Source organism: Pseudophryne corroboree, chromosome 12 (assembly GCF_028390025.1).
Source record: "Pseudophryne corroboree isolate aPseCor3 chromosome 12, aPseCor3.hap2, whole genome shotgun sequence".
NCBI classification, from domain to species: Eukaryota; Metazoa; Chordata; class Amphibia; order Anura; family Myobatrachidae; genus Pseudophryne; species Pseudophryne corroboree.
Window position 1 is genome coordinate 141,696,606 of NC_086455.1, and position 22,056 is coordinate 141,718,661.

Below are 22,056 nucleotides of genomic sequence, written 5' to 3' on the forward strand. Positions count from 1 at the left end.
AGCCCAATCCACTCTGCACGCAGGTGAGTTCGCTTCTTCTCCCCTTAGTCCCTCGATGCAGTGAGCCTGTTGCCAGCAGGTCTCACTGAAAATAACAAACCTAAACTAAAACTTTCACTAAGAAGCTCAGGAGAGCCCCTAGTGTGCACCCTTCTCGTCGGGCACAGAAATCTAACTGAGGCTTGGAGGAGGGTCATAGGGGGAGGAGCCAGTGCACACCAGTTAGTCCTAAAGCTTTCTTTAGATGTGCCCAGTCTCCTGCGGAGCCGCTATTCCCCATGGTCCTTACGGAGTCCCCAGCATCCACTTAGGACGTTAGAGAAAACTCCCTTCCTTCGAAGGAGTATCATCACTTCGGCCATTACTTTGGTAAAGACCCGGGGTGCCGTGGACAAACCAAACGGCAGCGTCTGAAACCGATAGTGACAGTTCTGTACCACAAACCTGAGGTACCCTTGGTGAGAAGGGTAAATTGGGACATGGAGGTAAGCATCCTTGATGTCCAAAGACACCATATAATCCCTTCTTCCAGGTTCGCAATCACCGCTCTGAGTGACTCCATCTTGAATTTGAACCTTTGTATGTAAGTGTTCAAGGATTTCAGATTTAAAATAGGTCTCACCGAGCCGTCCGGCTTCGGTACCACAAACAGCGTGGAATAATACCCCTTTCCCTGTTGCAGGAGGGGTACCTTGATTATCACCTGCTGGGAATACAGCTTGTGAATGGCTTCCAATACCGCCTCCCTGTCGGAGGGAGACGTCGGTAAAGCAGACTTTAGGAAACAGCGAGGGGGAGACGTCTCGAATTCCAATTTGTACCCCTGAGATACCACCTGAAGGATCCAGGGGTCCACCTGTGAGTGAGCCCACTGCACGCTGAAATTCTTGAGACGAGCCCCCACCGTGCCTGAGTCCGCTAGTAAAGCCCCAGCGTCATGCTGAGGACTTGGCAGAAACGGGAGAGGGCTTCTGTTCCTGGGAACTGGCTGTTTGCTGCAGCCTTTTTCCTCTCCCTCTGCCACGGGGCAGAAAAGAGGAGCCTTTTGCCCGCTTGCCCTTATGGGGCCGAAAGGACTGCGCCTGATAATACGGCGTCTTCTTATGTTGAGAGGCTACCTGGGGTAAAAATGTGGATTTCCCAGCAGTTGCCATGGCCACCAGGTCTGATAGACCTACCCCAAATAACTCCTCCCCTTTATAAGGCAATACTTCCATATGCCTTTTGGAATCAGCATCACCTGACCACTGCCTCGTCCATAACCCTCTTCTGGCAGAAATGGACAGCGCACTTACTCTTGATGCCAGTCTGCAAATATCCCTCTGTGCATCACGCATATAAAGAAATGCATCTTTCAAATGCTCTATAGTCAGTAATATACTGTCCCTATCTAGGGTATCAATATTGTCAGTCAGGGAATCCGACCAAGCCACCCCAGCACTGCACATCAGAGGCTGAGGCGATTGCTGGTCGCAGTATAACACCCGTGTGAGTGTATATACATTTTAGGATATTCTCCTGCTTTCTGTCAGCAGGTTCCTTAAGGGCGGCCGTATCAGGAGACGGTAGTGCCACCTGTTTAGACAAACGTGTGAGCGCTTTATCCACCCTAGGGGGTGTTTCCCAACGTGCCCTATCCTCTGGCGGGAAGGGGTATGATGCTAATAACCTTTTAGGAATTATCAGTTTTTTATCGGGGGAAACCCACGCTTCATCACACACTTCATTTAATTCCTCAGATGCAGGAAAAACTACAGGCAGTTTTTTCTCACCAAACATAGGCCCTCATTCCGAGTTGTTCGCTCGGAGATTTTCATCGCATCGCAGTGAGAATTCTCTTAGTGCGCATGCGCAATGTTCGCACTGCGACTGCGCCAAGTAACTTTACTATGAAGAAAGTAAGTTTACTCACGGCTTTTTCATCGCTCCGACGTTCGCATTGTGATTGACAGGAAATGGGTGTTACTGGGCGGATGCACGGCGTTTTAGGGGCGTGTGGCTGAAAACGCTACCGTTTCCGGGAAAAACGCAGGAGTGGCCGGGGAAACGGTGGGTGTGCCTGGGCGAACGCTGGGTGTGTTTATGACGTCAGCCAGGAACGAAAAGCACTGAACTGATCGCACAGGCAGAGTAAGTCTGAAGCTACTCAAAAACTGCTAACTCGTTTGTGATAGCAATATTGCGAATACATCGGTCGCACATTTAAGAATTAAGATTCACTCCCAGTAGGCGGCGGCTTAGCGTGTGTAACTCTGCTACATTCGCCTTGCGAGCGAACAACTCGGAATGAGGGCCATAATACCCTTTTTAGTGGTACTTGTATTATCAGAAATATGTAAAACATTTTTCATAGCCTCAATCATGTAACGTGTGGCCCTACTGGAAGTCACATTCGTCTCTTCATCGTCGACACTGGAGTCAGTATCCGTGTCGGCGTCTGTATCTGCCATCTGAGGTAACGGGCGTTTTAGAGCCCCTGATGGCTTTTGAGACGCCTGGACAGGCACAAGCTGAGTAGCCGGCTGTCTCATGTCATCAACCGTCTTTTGTAAAGAGCTTACACTGTCACGTAATTCCTTCCATAAGCTCAGCCACTCAGGTGTCGACTCCCTAGGGGGTGACATTTCCATTACAGGCAATTGCTCCGCCTCCACACCATTTTCCTCCTCATACATGTCGACACAATCGTACCGACACACAGCACACACACAGGGAATGCTCTGATAGAGGACAGGACCCCACTAGCCTTTTGGGGAGACAGAGGGAGAGTATGCCAGCACAAACCAGAGCGCTATATATATACAGGGATAACCTTATAGAAGTGTTTTTCCCCTTATAGCTGCTGTTTTATTAATACTGCGCCTAATTAGTGCCCCCCTCTCTTTTTTAACCCTTTCTGTAGTGTAGTAACTGCAGGGGAGAGCCAGGGAGCTTCCCTCCAACGGAGCTGTGAGGGGAAATGGCGCCAGTGTGCTGAGGAGATAGGCTCCGCCCCTTTTTCGCTGACTTTTCTCCCGCATTTTTATGGATTCTGGCAGGGGTTAAAATACATCCATATAGCCCTGGGGGTTATATGTGATGTATTTTCGCCAGCCAAGGTGTTTTTATTGCTGCTCAGGGCGCCCCCCCCAGCGCCCTGCACCCTCAGTGACCGGAGTGTGAAGTGTGCCTGAGGAGCAATGGCGCACAGCTGCAGTGCTGTGCGCTACCTTGGTGAAGACTGATGTCTTCTGCCGCCGATTTTCCGGACCTCTTCTTGCTTCTGGCTCTGTAAGGGGGCCGGCGGCGCGGCTCTGGGACCGGACTCCGAGGCTGGGCCTGTGTTCGGTCCCTCTGGAGCTAATGGTGTCCAGTAGCCAAGAAGCCCAAGCTGGCTGCAAGCAGGCAGGTTCGCTTCTTCTCCCCTTAGTCCCTCGATGCAGTGAGCCTGTTGCCAGCAGGTCTCACTGAAAATAAAAAACCTAAAACTAAACTTTTTCTAAGAAACTCAGGAGAGCCTCCTAGAATGCACCCTTCTCGGCCGGGCACAAAAATCTAACTGAGGCTTGGAGGAGGGTCATAGGGGGAGGAGCCAGTGCACACCAGGTAGTCCTAAAGCTTTACTTTTGTGCCCAGTCTCCTGCGGAGCCGCTATTCCCCATGGTCCTTACGGAGTTCCCTATGGTCCTTACGGAGTTCCCAGCATCCACTAGGACGTCAGAGAAATATTGTGCAGTTTTAGAGTAGCTCCAGACATTCTCAGCGCTTGTGATCACATTTAGACCATTAAGTTCCGGATTTGACGTCACAAACACGCCCTGCGTTCTCCCAGCCACGCATGCGTTTTTCCTGGCACGCCTGCGTTTTTTCGAACACTCCCTGAAAACGGTCAGTTTACACCCATAAACGCCCACTTCATGTCAATCACTCTGCGGCAACCAGTGCGACTGAAATGCATCGCTAGATCTTGTGTAAAACTACATAGGCCGTTGTGAAAGTATGTCGCGCGTGCGAATTGTGCCGCATACGCACGCGCAGAAGTGCAAGATTTTAGCATCATCGCTGCGCAGCGCACATTTTCAGCCAGCAATCAACTCGGAATGACCCCCATGGGTTTGCCCAACTGTTAACAAATTTGCTGCTGCGATCAACTCTGAACCACCCTTATAGGTGCTTGGCGTTCCCCCTCCGCACAAGGTAGTCGGTGCAGCAGCCGCCGCTGGTCAACCATGTTCATACGGATTGTAAGCTGCTAAATCACAGGCACACAGCCAGACATCACCATTGTGAAATTCAAGGTCATGCTGGGCTGGCTGGCACCTGTAGTTCCACAGAAGCCGGTTGCTGTAGGGAACAGAGATTGTGGGTTGGGGGAGGGAGAGACAGTGCAGTAGTGAAAGTGAAAGGTGCTGTGAGAGCAGACACAGCCAGACCTCTCCCGGAGACTGGGACAGACATAAAGGGGTAAATTTACTAAGGTGGGAGATTTTTAGAACTAGTGATGTTGCCCATAGCAACCAATCAGATTCTACTTACCATTTATCTAGCTGCTTCTAGCAGATAATAGATATAATCTGATTGGTTGCCATGGGCAACATCACCAGTTCTAAAAATCTCCCACCTTAGTAAATTGACCCCAAAGTGACGGAGCCGGAGGCAGAGGGGGGAGAGTTCGGGTGTCATAGTGAAGGATGCAGGAGTACAGGGGAGGGTTGCACAGTGGTCTGTGGACTCGGAGCTCCTAGCAGTGAATAACATGACAGCGCCGTTATGCGTGACGTATGTGGAGTGACAGCGCCTCCCTCCTATGGCAGAGTAGAAAGGGTCCAGGCACTGGCAGGAGGCGCGGCAGCAGCAGCAGCCTGGCTGGCAGCAGGAGGAGGCTGGGTGCAGAGTGACACAGTCCCGGGGACGCCAGGATGCAGCCGCTGGAGGCAGGGGACCTGACGGAGCTGAGGCTGGTGGGGAGCGGGGGATTCGGGGTGGTGCAGAGAGGCAGGAGCAGGAAGCTGGGCATGGACGTGGCGCTGAAGACCGTGTGGAGACGCTCGGGGTGAGGAGGAGCGCTCAGTGCTGCTGCTGCTGCTGTCACAGCAGTGTCTGGCTGCTCAGTGAGGAGTCTGGCTGCTGCTGATGCCGGTCCCAGTGACCCCAGTGCCGCTTCCTGCCGGCACACTACAACCACTGTTGTCTGTAGAAGGTGCAGTGGGTGATAATTACAATGTCACGTATAGTGATTTATCTCACAATATACAAAGAGAGAAGTATTAGAATATAGTAGTAATTTTTTGATAGAAGCAATGAATAAAGGTGCACGTCTGTAACTGGTCATTATTACTACGATGTAAGTCTTTGTATGTGCTAATATATACAGTAATTTAGCCAGACACAGAACCTGTGTAATCCATAGGTGTCCTGGGGGTGTGTGGATCATTAGATCGACAGTGTCTAGGTCGACAATGTTTAGGTTGACCACTATAGGTCGACAGTCACTAGGTCAACAGGGTTTCTAGGTCGACATGTTCTAGGTCGACAGTTCAAAAGATCGACATTAGTTTTTCATGTTTTTTTGGTGTCGTTTTCCCCGTACAGTGACCGGGAAGCCCAATTAGTGCACCGTGTCCCCTCGCCATGCTTCGGGCAAGGTGCCTCGCACACGTTACCATTTCCAATCGTAGTCCACTTGGATCGTTAAGTATGGAAAAGTTCAAAAATAGGAAAAAACCTGAAAAACTCGCGTCAACCTTTTGACCTGTCGACCTAGAAACCTTGTCGACCTTGAAAACATGTCATCCTAGTTACTGTCGACCTATAGTGATCGACCTAAACATTGTCGACCTAGGCTGTGTCGATCTTCAGACCGGATCCCGTCCTGGGCGAGAGGGTTATTGTAGTAATCCTATATACTGTATATAGCGATGTTTGCCAGTTAAATAGGATAGAAACAAACATCGATTGTGTGTAACAAATATAGCTGACCACTGTGTCTATGGGTGGATGACTGCTAATGCTGCGCTACGTGCCTTATACAAGTCGCAGACTCGCATCGCAATCCCGTTGCGAGTGCAGTTTTTTAGAAAGGTCCCGTCCTGCGCCAGCAGTTAATGTGAGTGGACTGCATTAACTGCGTTCGCGGAGTGGGCGTGTGGCAGCGAGCAAGTATTTTTGGGGTGGCGTTGGGGAAACGGACGTATCAGCGGCGTTTTAGGGGTGATTGCGTGTCGTTATGTGCAGCAGCTCCAATCTAGAAAATGACGGCAACGGCAGGAGTCATACACAATTTCTGCGACCATGCTGTAATTGAGGCGTGATCGCAGTGGGTGTCGGGCGGGTTGCATGCTGGGCGGCCTTGACCCGCAATAGGCGGCACCAGCATGCGATTGCAAGGATTGCAGATTCTGCTACAACGTAGACTCTGTAATCCTTACTGAATACGTTCCTAGGTATAATAGGCCCAATTCAGACCTGATCACTTCTGGGCGTTTTTGCACAGCGGGCGATTATCGAACTACTGGACATGTGTATGCAGTACTATGCGCAGGCACGTCACCAAACAGTGACAGGATGGTGCGAAAATTTCGATCGCGCGGACGCTCGCAAGGTGATTGACAGGAAGAGGGCGTTTGTGGATGGTAACTGACGTTTTTGGGCAGTGTCTGGAAATACGCCGGCATTCCAATAAGCGTTTTCCGGGAGGGTGTGTGACGTCAGCTCCAGCCCCGATCAGTCTGATTCTATCGCACTGGAGGAGTAAGTGTTGAGCTGAGCACAGACTGTACACACTGCATAGAATGGGAAAAACATTCGATGGTGAGTGTGGTGCGAATGGTTTTGCAGCTGTCCGCTGACTGAGGGGAACTTTCACACGGCGTACACATGCAAATTTTCACTCTCCCTGGCGGCGGCTATATGATCACAGGACAGTGTAATTTGCAGCACAGCGATCCGGCCTGAATTAGGCCCAATATAGGCTTACTGGCCGCCACTTTTGACATAGTGTGTCAGTCAAATAGAGCAAAAGCAAATTAGTATACATGTAGCATCAGTTCAGTGTTAAGGTGTTTACACACTGTGCGATATTTTAATCAATATCGCTCATTTTCCCCCTTCTGAAAGATATTGACTAAAATATTGCACAATGCTTATGCTGCGAATGGTGGTCGATGCGCGTTCCCGGGGGTCGCCAACGATCCCCTCTGTCAGCCGTACATGCAGGTCAATCTGACAATATCATCAGAAGCTACAGTGGGCCAGCCACACCATGCCGTGGGCACAGATAACTATTACTAATCATAGCCCACGTGGTTGGCAAGTAATGACAAAAGCTGAAAATGAAAAAATGTTCTCAAAAACTCATGTTGACCTTTTCCTGTGTCGACCATTGCCACGTCGACCTTTTTACAATGTCGGCCTTCTGTCAATGTCGACCTAATGCATGTTGAACAATAGTGGTCGACCTACCATCCATATACTGTATCACTTGCCACCTCTTCCATGTCTCTTTCTCCCACGCTCTCTCCTTTTCCTGTTGTCCCCCTCTAGTTTTATCACTTAAAGAATCTTTCACATCTCAAGTCACTCAGTTGTATCAATAAACTTTGGTCACAAGTGTTCACACTCTCAAACTATTGCCCTGTGGGAAATTCATAAATGCTCCTTAAAGTGTGGGTTTGCCTGTCTACATTCACAAAGAATTTCCAGTATTATAGAGTGGCAGTTGTCCCTGCGATGATAGGCCTAATGCTATATACTGAACCATGAACCATACTACCTGGGTGTGTCACTTACTGACTTTAGGGTTTGGTTTAATCTGTTGACATTTTATAGTTTTTGTTGAGTTTTATTTACGTTCTCTTTTTATTCTAGTGCTGATTCCAGTGATCTTGAGAAAGAGCGAGAAATGATGAGCAGAGCAAATTACACCTATGTGCTACGTCTTCTCGGTGTATACGATAAACGGGAAGGAGAGCATTGTGAATATGGCCTAGTGATGGAATACATGCCCTATGGATCTCTCTACACCCTGTTTGACAAAATACTTGATGTCCCATGGTCACTGAGGTTTCAGATTATTCATCAGGTGGCGCTGGGAATGAATTATCTCCATCACGCTCTAGAGCCACCGATTATCCATCGAGATCTGAAGCCGAGCAATGTTCTGTTGAACAAGTCCTTAGATGTTCAGGTTTGTGGCTCTAGTGCACTAATATTATAGAAATGTTCTTGGTCATTCAATGAGTCGGGCAACTTACCTACTGTATCTGTTTGGGTAGTGTAAAGTTGAATGAACAAATTACAGTGCAATTTATTCCTTTCTTCAGATCAGATAAAGAATCACAAAGCATGTGGCTGACTGTAGACCCGGAAAATGAAATTTAGATGTAAAATTGATCCATAATCTGTTTGTGTAAAGTATATGATTATGGGGTCATTCCGAGTTGATCGTAGCTGTGCTAAATTTAGCACAGCTACGATCATTCACACTGACATGCGGGGGGACGCCCAGCACAGGGCTAGTCCGCCCGCATTCCAGTGCTGGCCCCCCAAAGAAGTACAAAGGAATCACACAGCGGCGATGCCTTTGCACTTCAAGAGTAGCTCCCAAACAGCGCAGCTTTAGCGTGCTGGCCGGGAGCTACTCATCACTCCCCAGCCCGCAGCGGCTGCGTGTGACGTCACGCAGCCACAGCGGGCCACTCCCCGCACGGTCCGGCCGCTTCGGCGTTGGCTGGACCGCGCCCACGAAACGTCGTCCAAATGCCACCGTTTCGCCCCCTCCCGCCCATCGTCCGCCTCTGCCTGTCAATCAGGCACAGGCGTCGTAGTGCAGCGACGGGCGCATGCACTGTTCTGACCCGATCGTTATGCTGCGAAAAACTGCAGCGTGCGATCGGGTCAGAATGACCCCCTATGGGCCTAATTAAGACCTGATCGCAGCAGTAAATTTGTTAACTAATGAACAAAACTATGGGGGGTCGTTCATACCTGATCGCACGATAGCTTTTTTCGCTGCGCTGTGATCAGGTCAGAACTGCGCATGGGTATGCACCGCAATGCACAGGTGCGTCGCATGGGTACAAAGCGGATCGCCGCTCAGCGATGGGTTTTATGAAGAATCCATTCGCACAGCCGATTGCAAAGAGATTGACAGGAAGAAGGAGTTTGTGGGTGGCAACTGACCGTTTTCAGGAAGTGGTTGGAAAAACACAAGCATTTGCCGGGCAGGTATCTGACGTCAATTCCGGCCCCGGACAGGCTGATGTGATCGCAGCGTCTGAGTAAGTGCTGGGCTACTCAGAAACAGCAAAAGATATTTTTGTACCGCTCGGCTGCGCATGCCTTTGTACACTTGCACAGCTAAAATACACTCCCCTGTAGGGGGCGACTATCTGATCGCAGCGCTGCAAAAATCTGATAGCGAGCGATCAGATCTGAATTAGGCCCCATGTGCACTGCAGGTGGGGCAGATGTAACAAGTGCAGAGAGAGTTAGATTTGGGTGGGTTATATTGTTTCTGTGCAGGGTAAATACTGGCTGCTTTATGTTTACACTGCAATTTAGATTTCAGTTTTTCACACACCACACCCAAATTTCTCTGACGTCCTAGTGGATGCTGGGAACTCCGTAAGGACCATGGGGAATAGCGGCTCCGCAGGAGACTGGGCACAAAAAGTAAAAGCTTTAGACTAGCTGGTGTGCACTGGCTCCTCCCCCTATGACCCTCCTCCAAGCCTCAGTTAGATTTTTGTGCCCGAACGAGAAGGGTGCAAGCTAGGTGGCTCTCCTGAGCTGCTTAGAAGTAAAAGTTTAAATAGGTTTTTTATTTTCAGTGAGTCCTGCTGGCAACAGGCTCACTGCATCGTGGGACTAAGGGGAGAAGAAGCGAATTCACCTGACTGCAGAGTGGATTGGGCTTCTTGGCTACAGGACATTAGCTCCAGAGGGACGATCACAGGTTCAGCCTGGATGGGTCCCGGAGCCGCGCCGCCGGCCCCCTTACAGAGCCAGAAGAGCGAAGAGGTCCGGAGAAAGCGGCGGCAGAAGACGTTCCTGTCTTCAAATAAGGTAGCGCACAGCACTGCAGCTGTGCGCCATTGCTCTCAGCACACTTCACACTCCGGTCACTGAGGGTGCAGGGCGCTGGGGGGGAGCGCCCTGAGACGCAATAAAAACGATATAAAAACCTTATATGGCTAAAAAAAAAAATGCATCACATATAGCTCCTGGGCTATATGGATGCATTTATCCCCTGCCAGTTTCCTGAAAAAAGCGGGAGAAAAGGCCGCCGTGAAGGGGGCGGAGCCTTTCTCCTCAGCACACAAGCGCCATTTTCTTTCACAGCTCCGCTGGAAGGACGGCTCCCTGACTCTCCCCTGCAGTCCTGCACTACAGAAACAGGGTAAAACAGAGAGGGGGGCACTATTGGCAGCTAATATATAAATACAGCAGCTATAACAGGGAGTAACACTTATATAAGGTTATCCCTGTATATATATAGCGCTCTGGTGTGTGCTGGCAAACTCTCCCTCTGTCTCCCCAAAGGGCTAGTGAGGTCCTGTCCTCTATCAGAGCATTCCCTGTGTGTGTGCTGGGTGTCGGTACGATTGTGTCGACATGTATGAGGAGGAAAATGATGTGGAAGCAGAGCAATTGCCTGTGTTAGTGATGTCACCCCCTAGGGAGTCGACACCTGACTGGATGGTAGTAATTAAAGAATTACGTGACAATGTCAGCACTTTGCAAAAAACTGTTGACGACATGAGACAGCCGATAAATCAATTAGTGCCTGTTCAGGCGTCTCAGACACCGTCAGGGGCGCTAAAACGCCCGTTACCTCAGATGGTCGACACAGACCCTGACACGGATACTGAATCCAGTGTCGACGGTGACGAGACAAACGTAATGTCCAGTAGAGCCACACGTTACATGATCACGGCAATGAAGGAGGCATTGAACATTTCTGACACTACAAGTACCACAAAAAAGGGTATTATGTGGGGTGTGAAAAAACTACCAGTGGTTTCTCTATCGTCCTAAGTGGATGCTGGGGTTCCTGAAAGGACCATGGGGAATAGCGGCTCCGCAGGAGACAGGGCACAAAAAAGTAAAGCTTTTACCAGATCAGGTGGTGTGCACTGGCTCCTCCCCCTATGACCCTCCTCCAGACTCCAGTTAGATTTTGTGCCCGAACGAGAAGGGTGCAATCTAGGTGGCTCTCCTAAAGAGCTGCTTAGAGAAAGTTTAGCTTAGGTTTTTTACTTTACAGTGAGTCCTGCTGGCAACAGGATCACTGCAACGAGGGACTTAGGGGAGAAGTAGTGAACTCACCTGCGTGCAGAGTGGATTTGCTGCTTGGCTACTGGACACTAGCTCCAGAGGGACGATCACAGGTACAGCCTGGATGGTCACCGGAGCCGCGCCGCCGGCCCCCTTGCAGACGCTGAAGAGAGAAGAGGTCCAAAATCGGCGGCTGAAGACTCCTGAGTCTTCATAAAGGTAGCGCACAGCACTGCAGCTGTGCGCCATTTTCCTCTCAGCACACTTCACACAACAGTCACTGAGGGTGCAGAGCGCTGGGGGGGGCGCTCTGAGAGGCAAATAAAAACCTTATTAGAGGCAAAAAATACCTCACATATAGCCCACAGAGGCTATATGGAGATATTTAACCCCTGCCTAACTTCAAAAATAGCGGGAGACGAGCCCGCCGGAAAAGGGGCGGGGCCTATCTCCTCAGCACACAGCGCCATTTTCTCTCACAGAAAAGCTGGAGAGAAGGCTCCCAGGCTCTCCCCTGCACTGCACTACAGAAACAGGGTTAAAACAGAGAGGGGGGGCACTGATTTTGGCGATATTGTATATATATAAAAGATGCTATAAGGGAGAAACACTTATATAAGGTTGTCCCTATATAATTATAGCGTTTTTGGTGTGTGCTGGCAGACTCTCCCTCTGTCTCCCCAAAGGGCTAGTGGGTCCTGTCCTCTGTCAGAGCATTCCCGGTGTGTGTGCTGTGTGTCGGTACGTGTGTGTCGACATGTATGAGGACGATGTTGGTGAGGAGGCGGAGAAATTGCCTGTAATGGTGATGTCACTCTCTAGGGAGTCGACACCGGAATGGATGGCTTATTTAGAGAATTACGTGAGAATGTCAACACGCTGCAAGGTCGGTTGACGACATGAGACGGCCGACAATCTATTAGGACCGGTCCAGGCGTCTCAGAAACACCGTCAGGGGTTTTAAAAACGCCCATTTACCTCAGTCGGTCGACACAGACACAGACACGGACACTGAATACAGTGTCGACGGTGAATAAACAAACGTATTTCTCATTAGGGCCACACGTTAAGGGCAATGAAGGAGGTGTTACGTGTTTCTGATACTACAAGTACCACAAGAAAGGGTATTATGTGGGAGTGAAAAAACTACCTGTAGTTTTTCCTGAATCAGATAAAATAAAATGAAGTGTGTGATGATGCGTAGGGTTACCCCGATAGCAAATATTGGCGTTATACCCTTTCCCGCCAGAAATTAGGGTACGTTGGGAAACACCCCTTAGGGTGATAAGGCGCTCACACGCTTATTAAGTGGCGTTACCGTCTCCAGATACGGCCGCCCTCAAGGAGCCAGCTGATAGGAAGCTGGAAAAATATCCTAAAAAGTATATACACACATACGGTGGTTATACTGCGACCAGCGATCGCCATCAGCCTGGAGATGCAGTGCTGGGTTGGCTTGGTCGGATTCCCTGACTGAAAATATTTTATTCATGTAGAGCATTTAATAGGATGCATTCTATATATATGTATGTGAGATGCACAGAGGGATATTTGCTCTCTGGCATCAAGATAAGTGCGTTGTCCATATCTCCCAGAAGATGTCAGGGACACGACAGTGGTCAGGTGATACAGATCCCATACGGCAGATGGAAGTATTGCTGTATAAAGGGAAGGAGTTATTTGGGGGTAGGTCCATCGGACCTGGGGACCACAGCAACAGCTGGGAAATCCAACCTTTTTTACCCCAAGTTACATCTCAGCTAAAAAAGACACCGTCTTTTCAGCCTCAATCTTTCCTTTCCCATGAGGGCATGCAGGCAAAAGGCCAGTCATATCTGCCCAGACATAGAGGTAAGGGAAGTAGACTGCAGCAGGCAGCCCTTTCCCAGGAAAAGAAGCCCTCCACCGCGTCTGCCAAGTCCTCAGCATGACGCTGGGGCCGTGCAAGCGGACTCAAGGTGGGGGGGTAGTCTCAAGAGTCTCAGGGCGCAGTGGGATCACTCGCAAGTTGACCCCTAGATCGTACGAGTATTATCCCAGGGGTAAAGATTGGAGAGTCGAGACATCTTCTCCTCGCAGGTTCCTGAAGTCTGCTTTACCAACGGCTCCCTCCGACAGGGAGGCAGCATTGGAAACAATTCACAAGCTGTATATCCAGCAGGTGATAATCAAAGTACCCCTCCTACGACAAGGAAAAGGGTATTATTTTTCCACACTATATTGTGGTACTGAAGCCAGACGGCTTGGTGACACATAGTCTAAATCTAAAATGGTTTGAACACTTACATAAAAGGTTCAAATCGAGATAAAGTCACTCAGAGCAGTGATAGCGAACCGGAAAAAAGGGGACTATATGGTGTCCCTGGACATCAAGGATTACCTCCATGTCCAAATTTTGTCCTTCTCATCAAGGGTACCTCTGGTTCGTGGTACAGAACTGTCAATATCAGTTTCAGACGATGCCGTTTGAATTATCCACGGCACCCCGGGCCTTTTTTACAAGGTAATGGCCGAAAAGATGTTTCTTCAAAGAAAAAAGGCATCTAAATTATCCCTTACTTGCACGACCTAAAAAGGGCAAGTTCCAGAGAACAGTTGGAGGTCGGAAGAGCACTATCTAAAGTAGTTCTTCGACGGCACGACTGGATTCTAAATATTCCAAGAATCGCAGCTGTTTTCCGACGTCTGCTGTTCCTAGGGATGATTCTGGACACGGTTCAGAAAAAGGTTTTTCTTCCCGAGGAAAAAGCCAAGGAGTTATCCGACCTGTCAGGAACCTCCTAAAACCAGGAAAGGTGTCTGTACATCAATGCACAAGAGTCCTGGGAAAAATGGTGGCTTTTTACGAAGCAATTCCATTCGGCAGATTCCATGCAAGAATTTTCCAAAGGGATCTGTTGGACAAATGGTCAGGGTCGCATCCTCAGATGCACCTGCGAATAACCCTGTCGCCAAGGACAAGGGTATATCTTCTGTGGTGGTTGCAAAAGGCTCATCTATTGGAGGGCCGCAGATTCGGCATACAGGATTTGATCCTGGTGACCACGGACGCCAGCCTGAGAGGTTGGGGAGCAGTCACACAAGGAAGAAACTTCCAGGGGGTATGGACGAACCTGGAAAAGTCTCTTCACATAAACATTCTGGTACTAAGAGCAATCTAAAATGCTCTAAGCCAGGCGGAACCACTCCTGCAAGGAAAACCGGTGTTGATTCAGTCGGACAACATCACGGCGGTCGCCCATGTAAACAGACAGGGCGGCACAAGAAGCAGGAGTGCAATGGCAGAAGCTGCCAAGATTCTTCGCTGGGCGGAGAATCACGTAATAGCACTGTCAGCAGTGTTCTTCCCGGGCGTGGACAACTGGGAAGCAGACTTCCTCAGCAGACACGATATTCACCCGGGAGAGGGGGGTCTTCATCCAGAAGTCTTCCACATGCTAATAAACTGTTGGGAAAGACCAATGGTAGACATGATGGCGTCTCGCCTCAACAAGAAACTGGACAAGTATTGCGCCAGGTCAAGAGATCCACAGGCAATAGCTGTGGACGCACTGGTAACACCTTGGGTGTACAAATCAGTATATGTGTTTCCTCCTCTGCCTCTCATACCAAAGGTATTGAAGATTATACGGTGAAGAGGAGTAAGAACAATACTAGTGGCTCCGGATTGGCCAAGAAGGACTTGGTACCCGGAACTTCAAGAGTTGGTCACGGACGACCCGTGCCCTCTACTTCTGAGAAGGGACCTGCTACAACAGGGTCCCTGTCTCTTTCAAGACTTACCGCGGCTGCGTTTGACGGCATGGCGGTTGAACGCCAGATCCTAAAAGGGAAAGGCATTCCAGAAGAAGTCATTCCTACCTTGATTAAGGCAAGGAAGGAAGTCACCGCGAAACATTATCACCGCATTTGGCGAAAATATGTCGCGTGGTGCGAGGATCGGAGTGTTCCGACGGAGGAATTTCAACTGGGTCGTTTCCTACATTTCCTACAATCAGGATTGTCTATGGGTCTCAAATTGAGATCTATTAAGGTTCAAATTTCGGCCCTGTCAATATTCTTCCAAAAAGAATTGGCCTCAGTTCCTGAGGTACAGACTTTTGTTAAAGGAGTACTGCATATACAGCCTCCTGTGGTGCCTCCGGTGGCACCGTGGGATCTAAATGTAGTTTTAGATTTCCTCAAATCCCATTGGTTTGAACCATTGAAAAAGGTGGATTTTAAATATCTCACATGGAAAGTGACTATGTTACTGACCCTGGCTTCCGCCAGGAAAGTATCTGAATTGGCGGCTTTATCTTATAAAAGCCCTTATCTAATCTTCCATTCGGATAGGGCAGAACTGAGGACTCGTCCGCATTTTCTCCCTAAGGTGGTATCAGCGTTTCACCTGAACCAACCTATTGTGGTGCCTGCGGCCACTGGCGACTTGGAGGACTCCAAGTTGTTGGACGTTGTCAGAGCCTTAAAAATATACATTTCAAGGACGGCTGAAGTCAGAAAATCTGACTCGCTGTTGATACTATATGCACCCAACAAGTTGGGTGCCCCTGCTTCTAAGCAGACGATTGCTCGTTGGATTTGTAACACAATTCAACTTGCTCATTCTGTGGCAGGCCTGCCACAGCCTAAATCTGTTAAGGCCCATTCCACAAGGAAGGTGGGCTCATCTTGGGCGGCTGCCCGAGGGGTCTCGGCATTACAATTCTGCCGAGCAGCTACGTGGTCGGGGGAAAACACGTTTGTAAAATTCTACAAATTTGATACCCTGGCAAAAGAGGACTTGGAATTCTCTCATTCGGTGCTGCAGAGTCATCCGCACTCTCCCGCCCGTTTGGGAGCTTTGGTATAATCCCCATGGTCCTTTCAGGAACCCCAGCATCCACTTAGGACGATAGAGAAAATAAGAATTTACTTACCGATAATTCTATTTCTCGGAGTCCGTAGTGGATGCTGGGCGCCCATCCCAAGTGCGGATTATCTGCAATACTGTACATAGTTATTGTTAACAAATTCGGGTTATATTGTTAAGGAGCCATCTTTAAGAGGCTCTTTCTGTTATCATACTGTTAACTGGGTTTAGATCACAAGTTGTACGGTGTGATTGGTGTGGCTGGTATGAGTCTTACCCGGGATTCAAATTGCCTCCCTTATTGTGTACGCTCGTCCGGGCACAGTACCTAACTGGAGTCTGGAGGAGGGTCATAGGGGGAGGAGCCAGTGCACACCACCTGATCTGGTAAAAGCTTTACTTTTTTGTGCCCTGTCTCCTGCGGAGCCGCTATTCCCCATGGTCCTTTCAGGAACCCCAGCATCCACTACGGACTCCGAGAAATAGAATTATCGGTAAGTAAATTCTTATTTTTTCCTGAGTCAGATGAATTAAATGAGGTGTGTGATAAAGCGTGGGTTTCCCCCGATAAAAAACTGCTGATTTCTAATAAATTATTGGCACTATACCCTTTCCCGCCAGAGGTTAGGGCACGTTGGGAAACACCCCCTAGGGTAGATAAGGCGCTCACACGCTTATCAAAACAAGTGGCGTTACCGTCTCCTGATACGGCCGCTCTCAAGGAACCAGCTGATAGAAGGCTGGAAAATATCTTAAAAGGTATATACACACATACCGGTGTTATACTGCGACCAGCGATCGCCTCAGCCTGGATGTGCAGCGCTGGAGTGGCTTGGTCGGATTCCCTGACTGAAAATATTGATACCCTGGATAGGGACAGTACATTATTAACTATAGAGCATTTAAAGGATGCATTACTATATATGCGAGATGCACAGAGGGATATTTGCACCCTGGCATCTAGAGTAAGTGCGATGTCCATTTCTGCCAGAAGAACGTTATGGACGCGACAGTGGTCAGGTGATGCGGATTCCAAACGACTTATGGAAGTATTGCCGTATAAAGGGGAGGAGTTATTTGGGGTCGGTCTATCGGACCTGGTGGCCACAGCAACGGCTGGAAAATCCACCTTTTTACCCCAGGTCACCTCTCAGCAGAAAAAGACACCGTCTTTTCAAACCCAGTCCTTTCGTCCCTATAAGGGCAAGAGGGAAAAAGGCCGCTCGTTCCTGCCCCGGGGCAGAGGAAGGGGAAAAAGACTGCACCATGCAGCCTCTTCCCAGGAGCAGAAGCCCTCCCCCGCTTCTGCCAAGTCCTCAGCATGACGCTGGGGCTCTGCAAGCAGACTCGGGCATGGTGGGGGGCCGTCTCAAGAATTTCAGCGCGCAGTGGGCTCACTCGCAAGTGGACCCCTGGATCCTGCAGGTAGTATCACAGGGGTACAAATTGGAATTCAAGACGTCTCCCCCTCGCCGGTTCCTGAAGTCTGCTCTACCAACGTCTCCCTCCGACAGGGAGGCAGTATTGGAAGCTATTCACAAGCTGTATTCCCAGCAGGTGATAATCAAGGTACCCCTCCTACAACAGGGAAAGGGGTATTATTCCACGCTGTTTGTGGTACCGAAGCCGGACGGCTCGGTGAGGCCAATTTTAAATCTAAAATCTTTGAACACTTACATAAAAAGGTTCAAATTCAAGATGGAGTCACTCAGAGCAGTGATAGCGAACCTGGAAGAAGGGGACTATATGGTATCTCTAGACATCAAGGATGCTTATCTCCATGTCCCAATCTACCCTTCTCACCAAGGGTACCTCAGGTTTGTGATACAAAACTGTCATTATCAGTTTCAGACGCTGCCGTTTGGATTGTCCACGGCACCACGGGTCTTTACCAAGGTAATGGCCGAAATGATGATTCTTCTTCGAAGAAAAGGCGTATTAATTATCCCTTACTTGGACGATCTCCTGATAAGGGCAAGGTCCAGGGAACAGTTAGAGGTCGGAGTAGCACTATCTCAGGTAGTGCTACGTCAGCACGGGTGGATTCTAAATATCCCAAAATCACAGCTGATTCCAACAACACGTCTACTGTTCCTAGGGATGATTCTGGACACAGTCCAGAAAAAGGTGTTTCTCCCGGAGGAGAAGGCCAGGGAGTTATCCGAGCTAGTCAGGAACCTCCTAAAACCAGGACAAGTGTCAGTGCATCAGTGCACGAGAGTCCTGGGAAAAATGGCTTCTTACGAAGCGATTCCATTCGGAAGATTCCATGCAAGAACTTTTCTCTATCGTCCTAGTGGATGCTGGGGTTCCTGAAAGGACCATGGGGAATAGCGGCTCCGCAGGAGACAGGGCACAAAAAGTAAAGCTTTAGGATCAGGTGGTGTGCACTGGCTCCTCCCCCTATGACCCTCCTCCAAGCCTCAGTTAGATTTTTGTGCCCGGCCGAGAAGGGTGCAATCTAGGTGGCTCTCCTAAAGAGCTGCTTAGAAAAGTTTAGCTTAGGTTTTTTATTTTACCGTGAGTCCTGCTGGCAACAGGATCACTGCAACGAGGGACTTAGGGGAGAAGAAGTGAACTCACCTGCGTGCAGGATGGATTGGCTTCTTTGGCTACTGGACATTAGCTCCAGAGGGACGATCACAGGTACAGCCTGGATGGTCACCGGAGCCTCGCCGCCGGCCCCCTTGCAGATGCTGAAAAGAGAAGAAGGTCCAGAATCGGCGGCAGAAGACTCCTCAGTCTTCTTAAGGTAGCGCACAGCACTGCAGCTGTGCGCCATTGCTCTCAGCACACTTCACACGGCAGTCACTGAGGGTGCAGGGCGCTGGGAGGGGGGCGCCCTGGGAGGCAATGTAAACCTATTTTTTGGCAAAAAATACCTCACATATAGCCTCCGGGGGCTATATGGAGATATTTAACCCCTGCCAGAATCCGTTGAAGAGCGGGAGACGAGCCCGCCGAAAAAGGGGCGGGGCCTATCTCCTCAGCACACAGCGCCATTTTCCCTCACAGAAAGGCTGGAGGGAAGGCTCCCAGGCTCTCCCCTGCACTGCACTACAGAAACAGGGTTAAAACAGAGAGGGGGGGCACTAATTTGGCGTTAGAAATATATAAATAGATGCTATAAGGGAAAACACTTATATAAGGTTGTCCCTATATAATTATAGCGTTTTTTGGTGTGTGCTGGCAAACTCTCCCTCTGTCTCTCCAAAGGGCTAGTGGGTCCTGTCCTCTATCAGAGCATTCCCTGTGTGTGTGCTGTGTGTCGGTACGTGTGTGTCGACATGTATGAGGACGATGTTGGTGAGGAGGCGGAGCAATTGCCTGTAATGGTGATGTCACTCTCTAGGGAGTCGACACCGGAATGGATGGCTTATTTAGGGAATTACGTGATAATGTCAACACGCTGCAAGGTCGGTTGACGACATGAGACGGCCGACAAACAATTAGTACCGGTCCAGACGTCTCAAAAACACCGTCAGGGGTTTTAAAACGCCCGTTTACCTTAGTCGGTCGACACAGACACGGACACTGAATCCAGTGTCGACGGTGAATAAACAAACGTATTCCTTATTAGGGCCACACGTTAAGGGCAATGAAGGAGGTGTTACATATTTCTGATACTACAAGTACCACAAAAGAGGGTATTATGTGGGATGTGAAAAAACTACCTGTAGTTTTTCCTGAATCAGATAAATTAAATGAAGTGTGTGATGATGCGTGGGTTCCCCCCGATAGAAAATTATTGGCGGTATACCCTTTCCCGCCAGAAGTTAGGGCGCGTTGGGAAACACCCCTTAGGGTGGATAAGGCGCTCACACGCTTATCAAAACAAGTGGCGGTACCGTCTATAGATAGGGCCGTCCTCAAGGAGCCAGCTGACAGGAGGCTGGAAAATATCATATAAAAGTATATACACACATACTGGTGTTATACTGCGACCAGCGATTGCCTCAGCCTGGATGTGCAGAGCTGGGGTGGCTTGGTCGGATTCCCTGACTAAAAATATTGATACCCTTGACAGGGACAGTATTTTATTGACTATAGAGCATTTAAAGGATGCATTTCTATATATGCGAGATGCACAGAGGGATATTTGCACTCTGGCATCAAGAGTAAGTGCGATGTCCATATCTGCCAGAAGATGTTTATGGACACGACAGTGGTCAGGTGATGCAGATTCCAAACGGCACAAAGGTGTATTGCCGTATAAAGGAAGAGTTATTTGGGGTCGGTCCATCGGACCTGGTGGCCACGGCAACTGCTGGAAAATCCACCGTTTTTACCCTAAGTCACATCTCTGCAGAAAAAGACACCGTCTTTTCAGCCTCAGTCCTTTCGTCCCTATAAGAGTCATATTTGCCCAGGGATAGAGGAAAGGGAAGAAGACTGCAGCAGGCAGCCCATTCCCAGGAACAGAAGCCTTCCACCGCTTCTGCCAAGCTCTCAGCATGACGCTGGGACCGTACAGGACCCCTGGATCCTACAAGTAGTATCCCAGGGGTACAGATTGGAATGTCGAAACGTTTCCCCCTCGCAGGCTCCTGAAGTCTGCTTTACCAAGGTATCCCTCCGACAAGGAGGCAGTATGGGAAAAAATTCACAAGCTGTATTCCCAGCAGGTGATAATCAAATTACCCCTCCTACAACAAGGAAAGGGGTATTATTCCACAATATATTGTGGTACTGAAGCCAGAAGGCTAGGTGAGACCTATTCTAAATCTAAAAAAATTTGAACACTTACAAAGGTTCAAATCAAGATGGAGTCACTCAGAGCAGTGATAACGAACCAGGAAGAAGGCGACTATATAGTGTCCCGGGACATCAGGGATGCTTACCTCCATGTCCCAAATTTGCCCTTCTCACTAAGGGTACCTCAGGTTCGTGGTATAGAACTGTCACTGTCAGTTTCAGACGCTGCCGTTTGGATTGTCCACGGCACCCCGGGTCTTTACCAAGGTAATGGCCGAAATGATGATTCTTCTTCGAAGAAAAGGCGTCTTAATTACCCCTTACTTGGACGATCTCCTGATAAGGGCAAAGTCCAGGGAACAGTTGGAGGTCGGAGTAGCACTATCTCGGATACTGCTACAACAGCACGGATGGATTCTAAATATTCCAAAATCGCAGCTGATCCTGACGACACGTCTGCTGTGCCTAGGGATGATTCTGGACACAGTCCAGAAAAAGGTGTTTCTCCCGGAAGAGAAAGCCAGGGAGTTATCCGAGCTAGTCAAGAACCTCCTAAAACCAGGAAAAGTGTCAGTGCATCATTGCACAAGGGTCCTGGTAAAAATGGTGGCTTCCTACGAAGCAATTCCATTCGGCAGATTTCACGCAAGAACTGTTCAGTGGGATCTGCTGGACAAATGGTCCGGATCGCATCTTCAGATGCATCAGCGGATAACCCTATATCCAAGGACAAGGGTGTCTCTCCTGTGGTGGTTACAGAGTGCTCATCTTCTAGAGGGCCGCAGATTCGGCATTCAGGATTGGATGCTGGTGACCACGGAGGCCAGCCCGAGAGGCTGGGGAGCAGTCACACAAGGAAAAAATTTCCAGGGAGTGTGATCAAGTCTGGAGACTTTTCTCCACATAAATATACTGCAGCTAAGGGTAAATTTATAATGCTCTAAGCTTAGCAAGACCTCTGCTTCAAGGTCAGCCGGTATTGATCCAGTGGGAAAAACATCACGGCAGTCGCCCACGTAAACAGACAGGGCGGCACAAGAAGCAGGAGGGCAATGGCAAAAACTGCAAGGACTTTTCGCTGGGCGGAAAATCATGTGATAGCACTGTCAGCAGTGTTTCATTCCGGGAGTGGAAACTGGGAAGCAGACTACCTCAGCAGGCACGACCTCCACCCGGGAGAGTGGAAACTTCATCGGGAAGTTTTTCCACATGATTGTGAACCGTTGGGAAATACCAAAGGTGGACATGATGGC

At 49.3% G+C, this 22,056-nt stretch overlaps 1 protein-coding gene across 4 annotated transcripts in view; it reads left to right on the forward strand.

Annotated features, from left to right (window-relative positions):
• The first annotated feature begins 4,693 nt into the window (after positions 1-4,693).
• The window catches only part of LOC134981013 (receptor-interacting serine/threonine-protein kinase 2-like), an 86,089-nt gene continuing 68,726 nt past the window's right edge, over positions 4,694-22,056 (forward strand). Inside the window, exons 1-2 of one of the 4 annotated variants that reach the window (XM_063948112.1) lie at positions 4,694-5,032; positions 7,846-8,164. In XM_063948112.1, the coding sequence (XP_063804182.1) occupies positions 4,899-5,032; positions 7,846-8,164 (453 nt within the window). In that variant the 5' untranslated portion in view covers positions 4,694-4,898. Of the gene's footprint in view, positions 5,033-5,185; positions 5,324-7,845; positions 8,165-22,056 lie in introns of those variants that run through there. The other 3 variants (XM_063948110.1, XM_063948111.1, XM_063948113.1) reach the window with 3 other exon arrangements.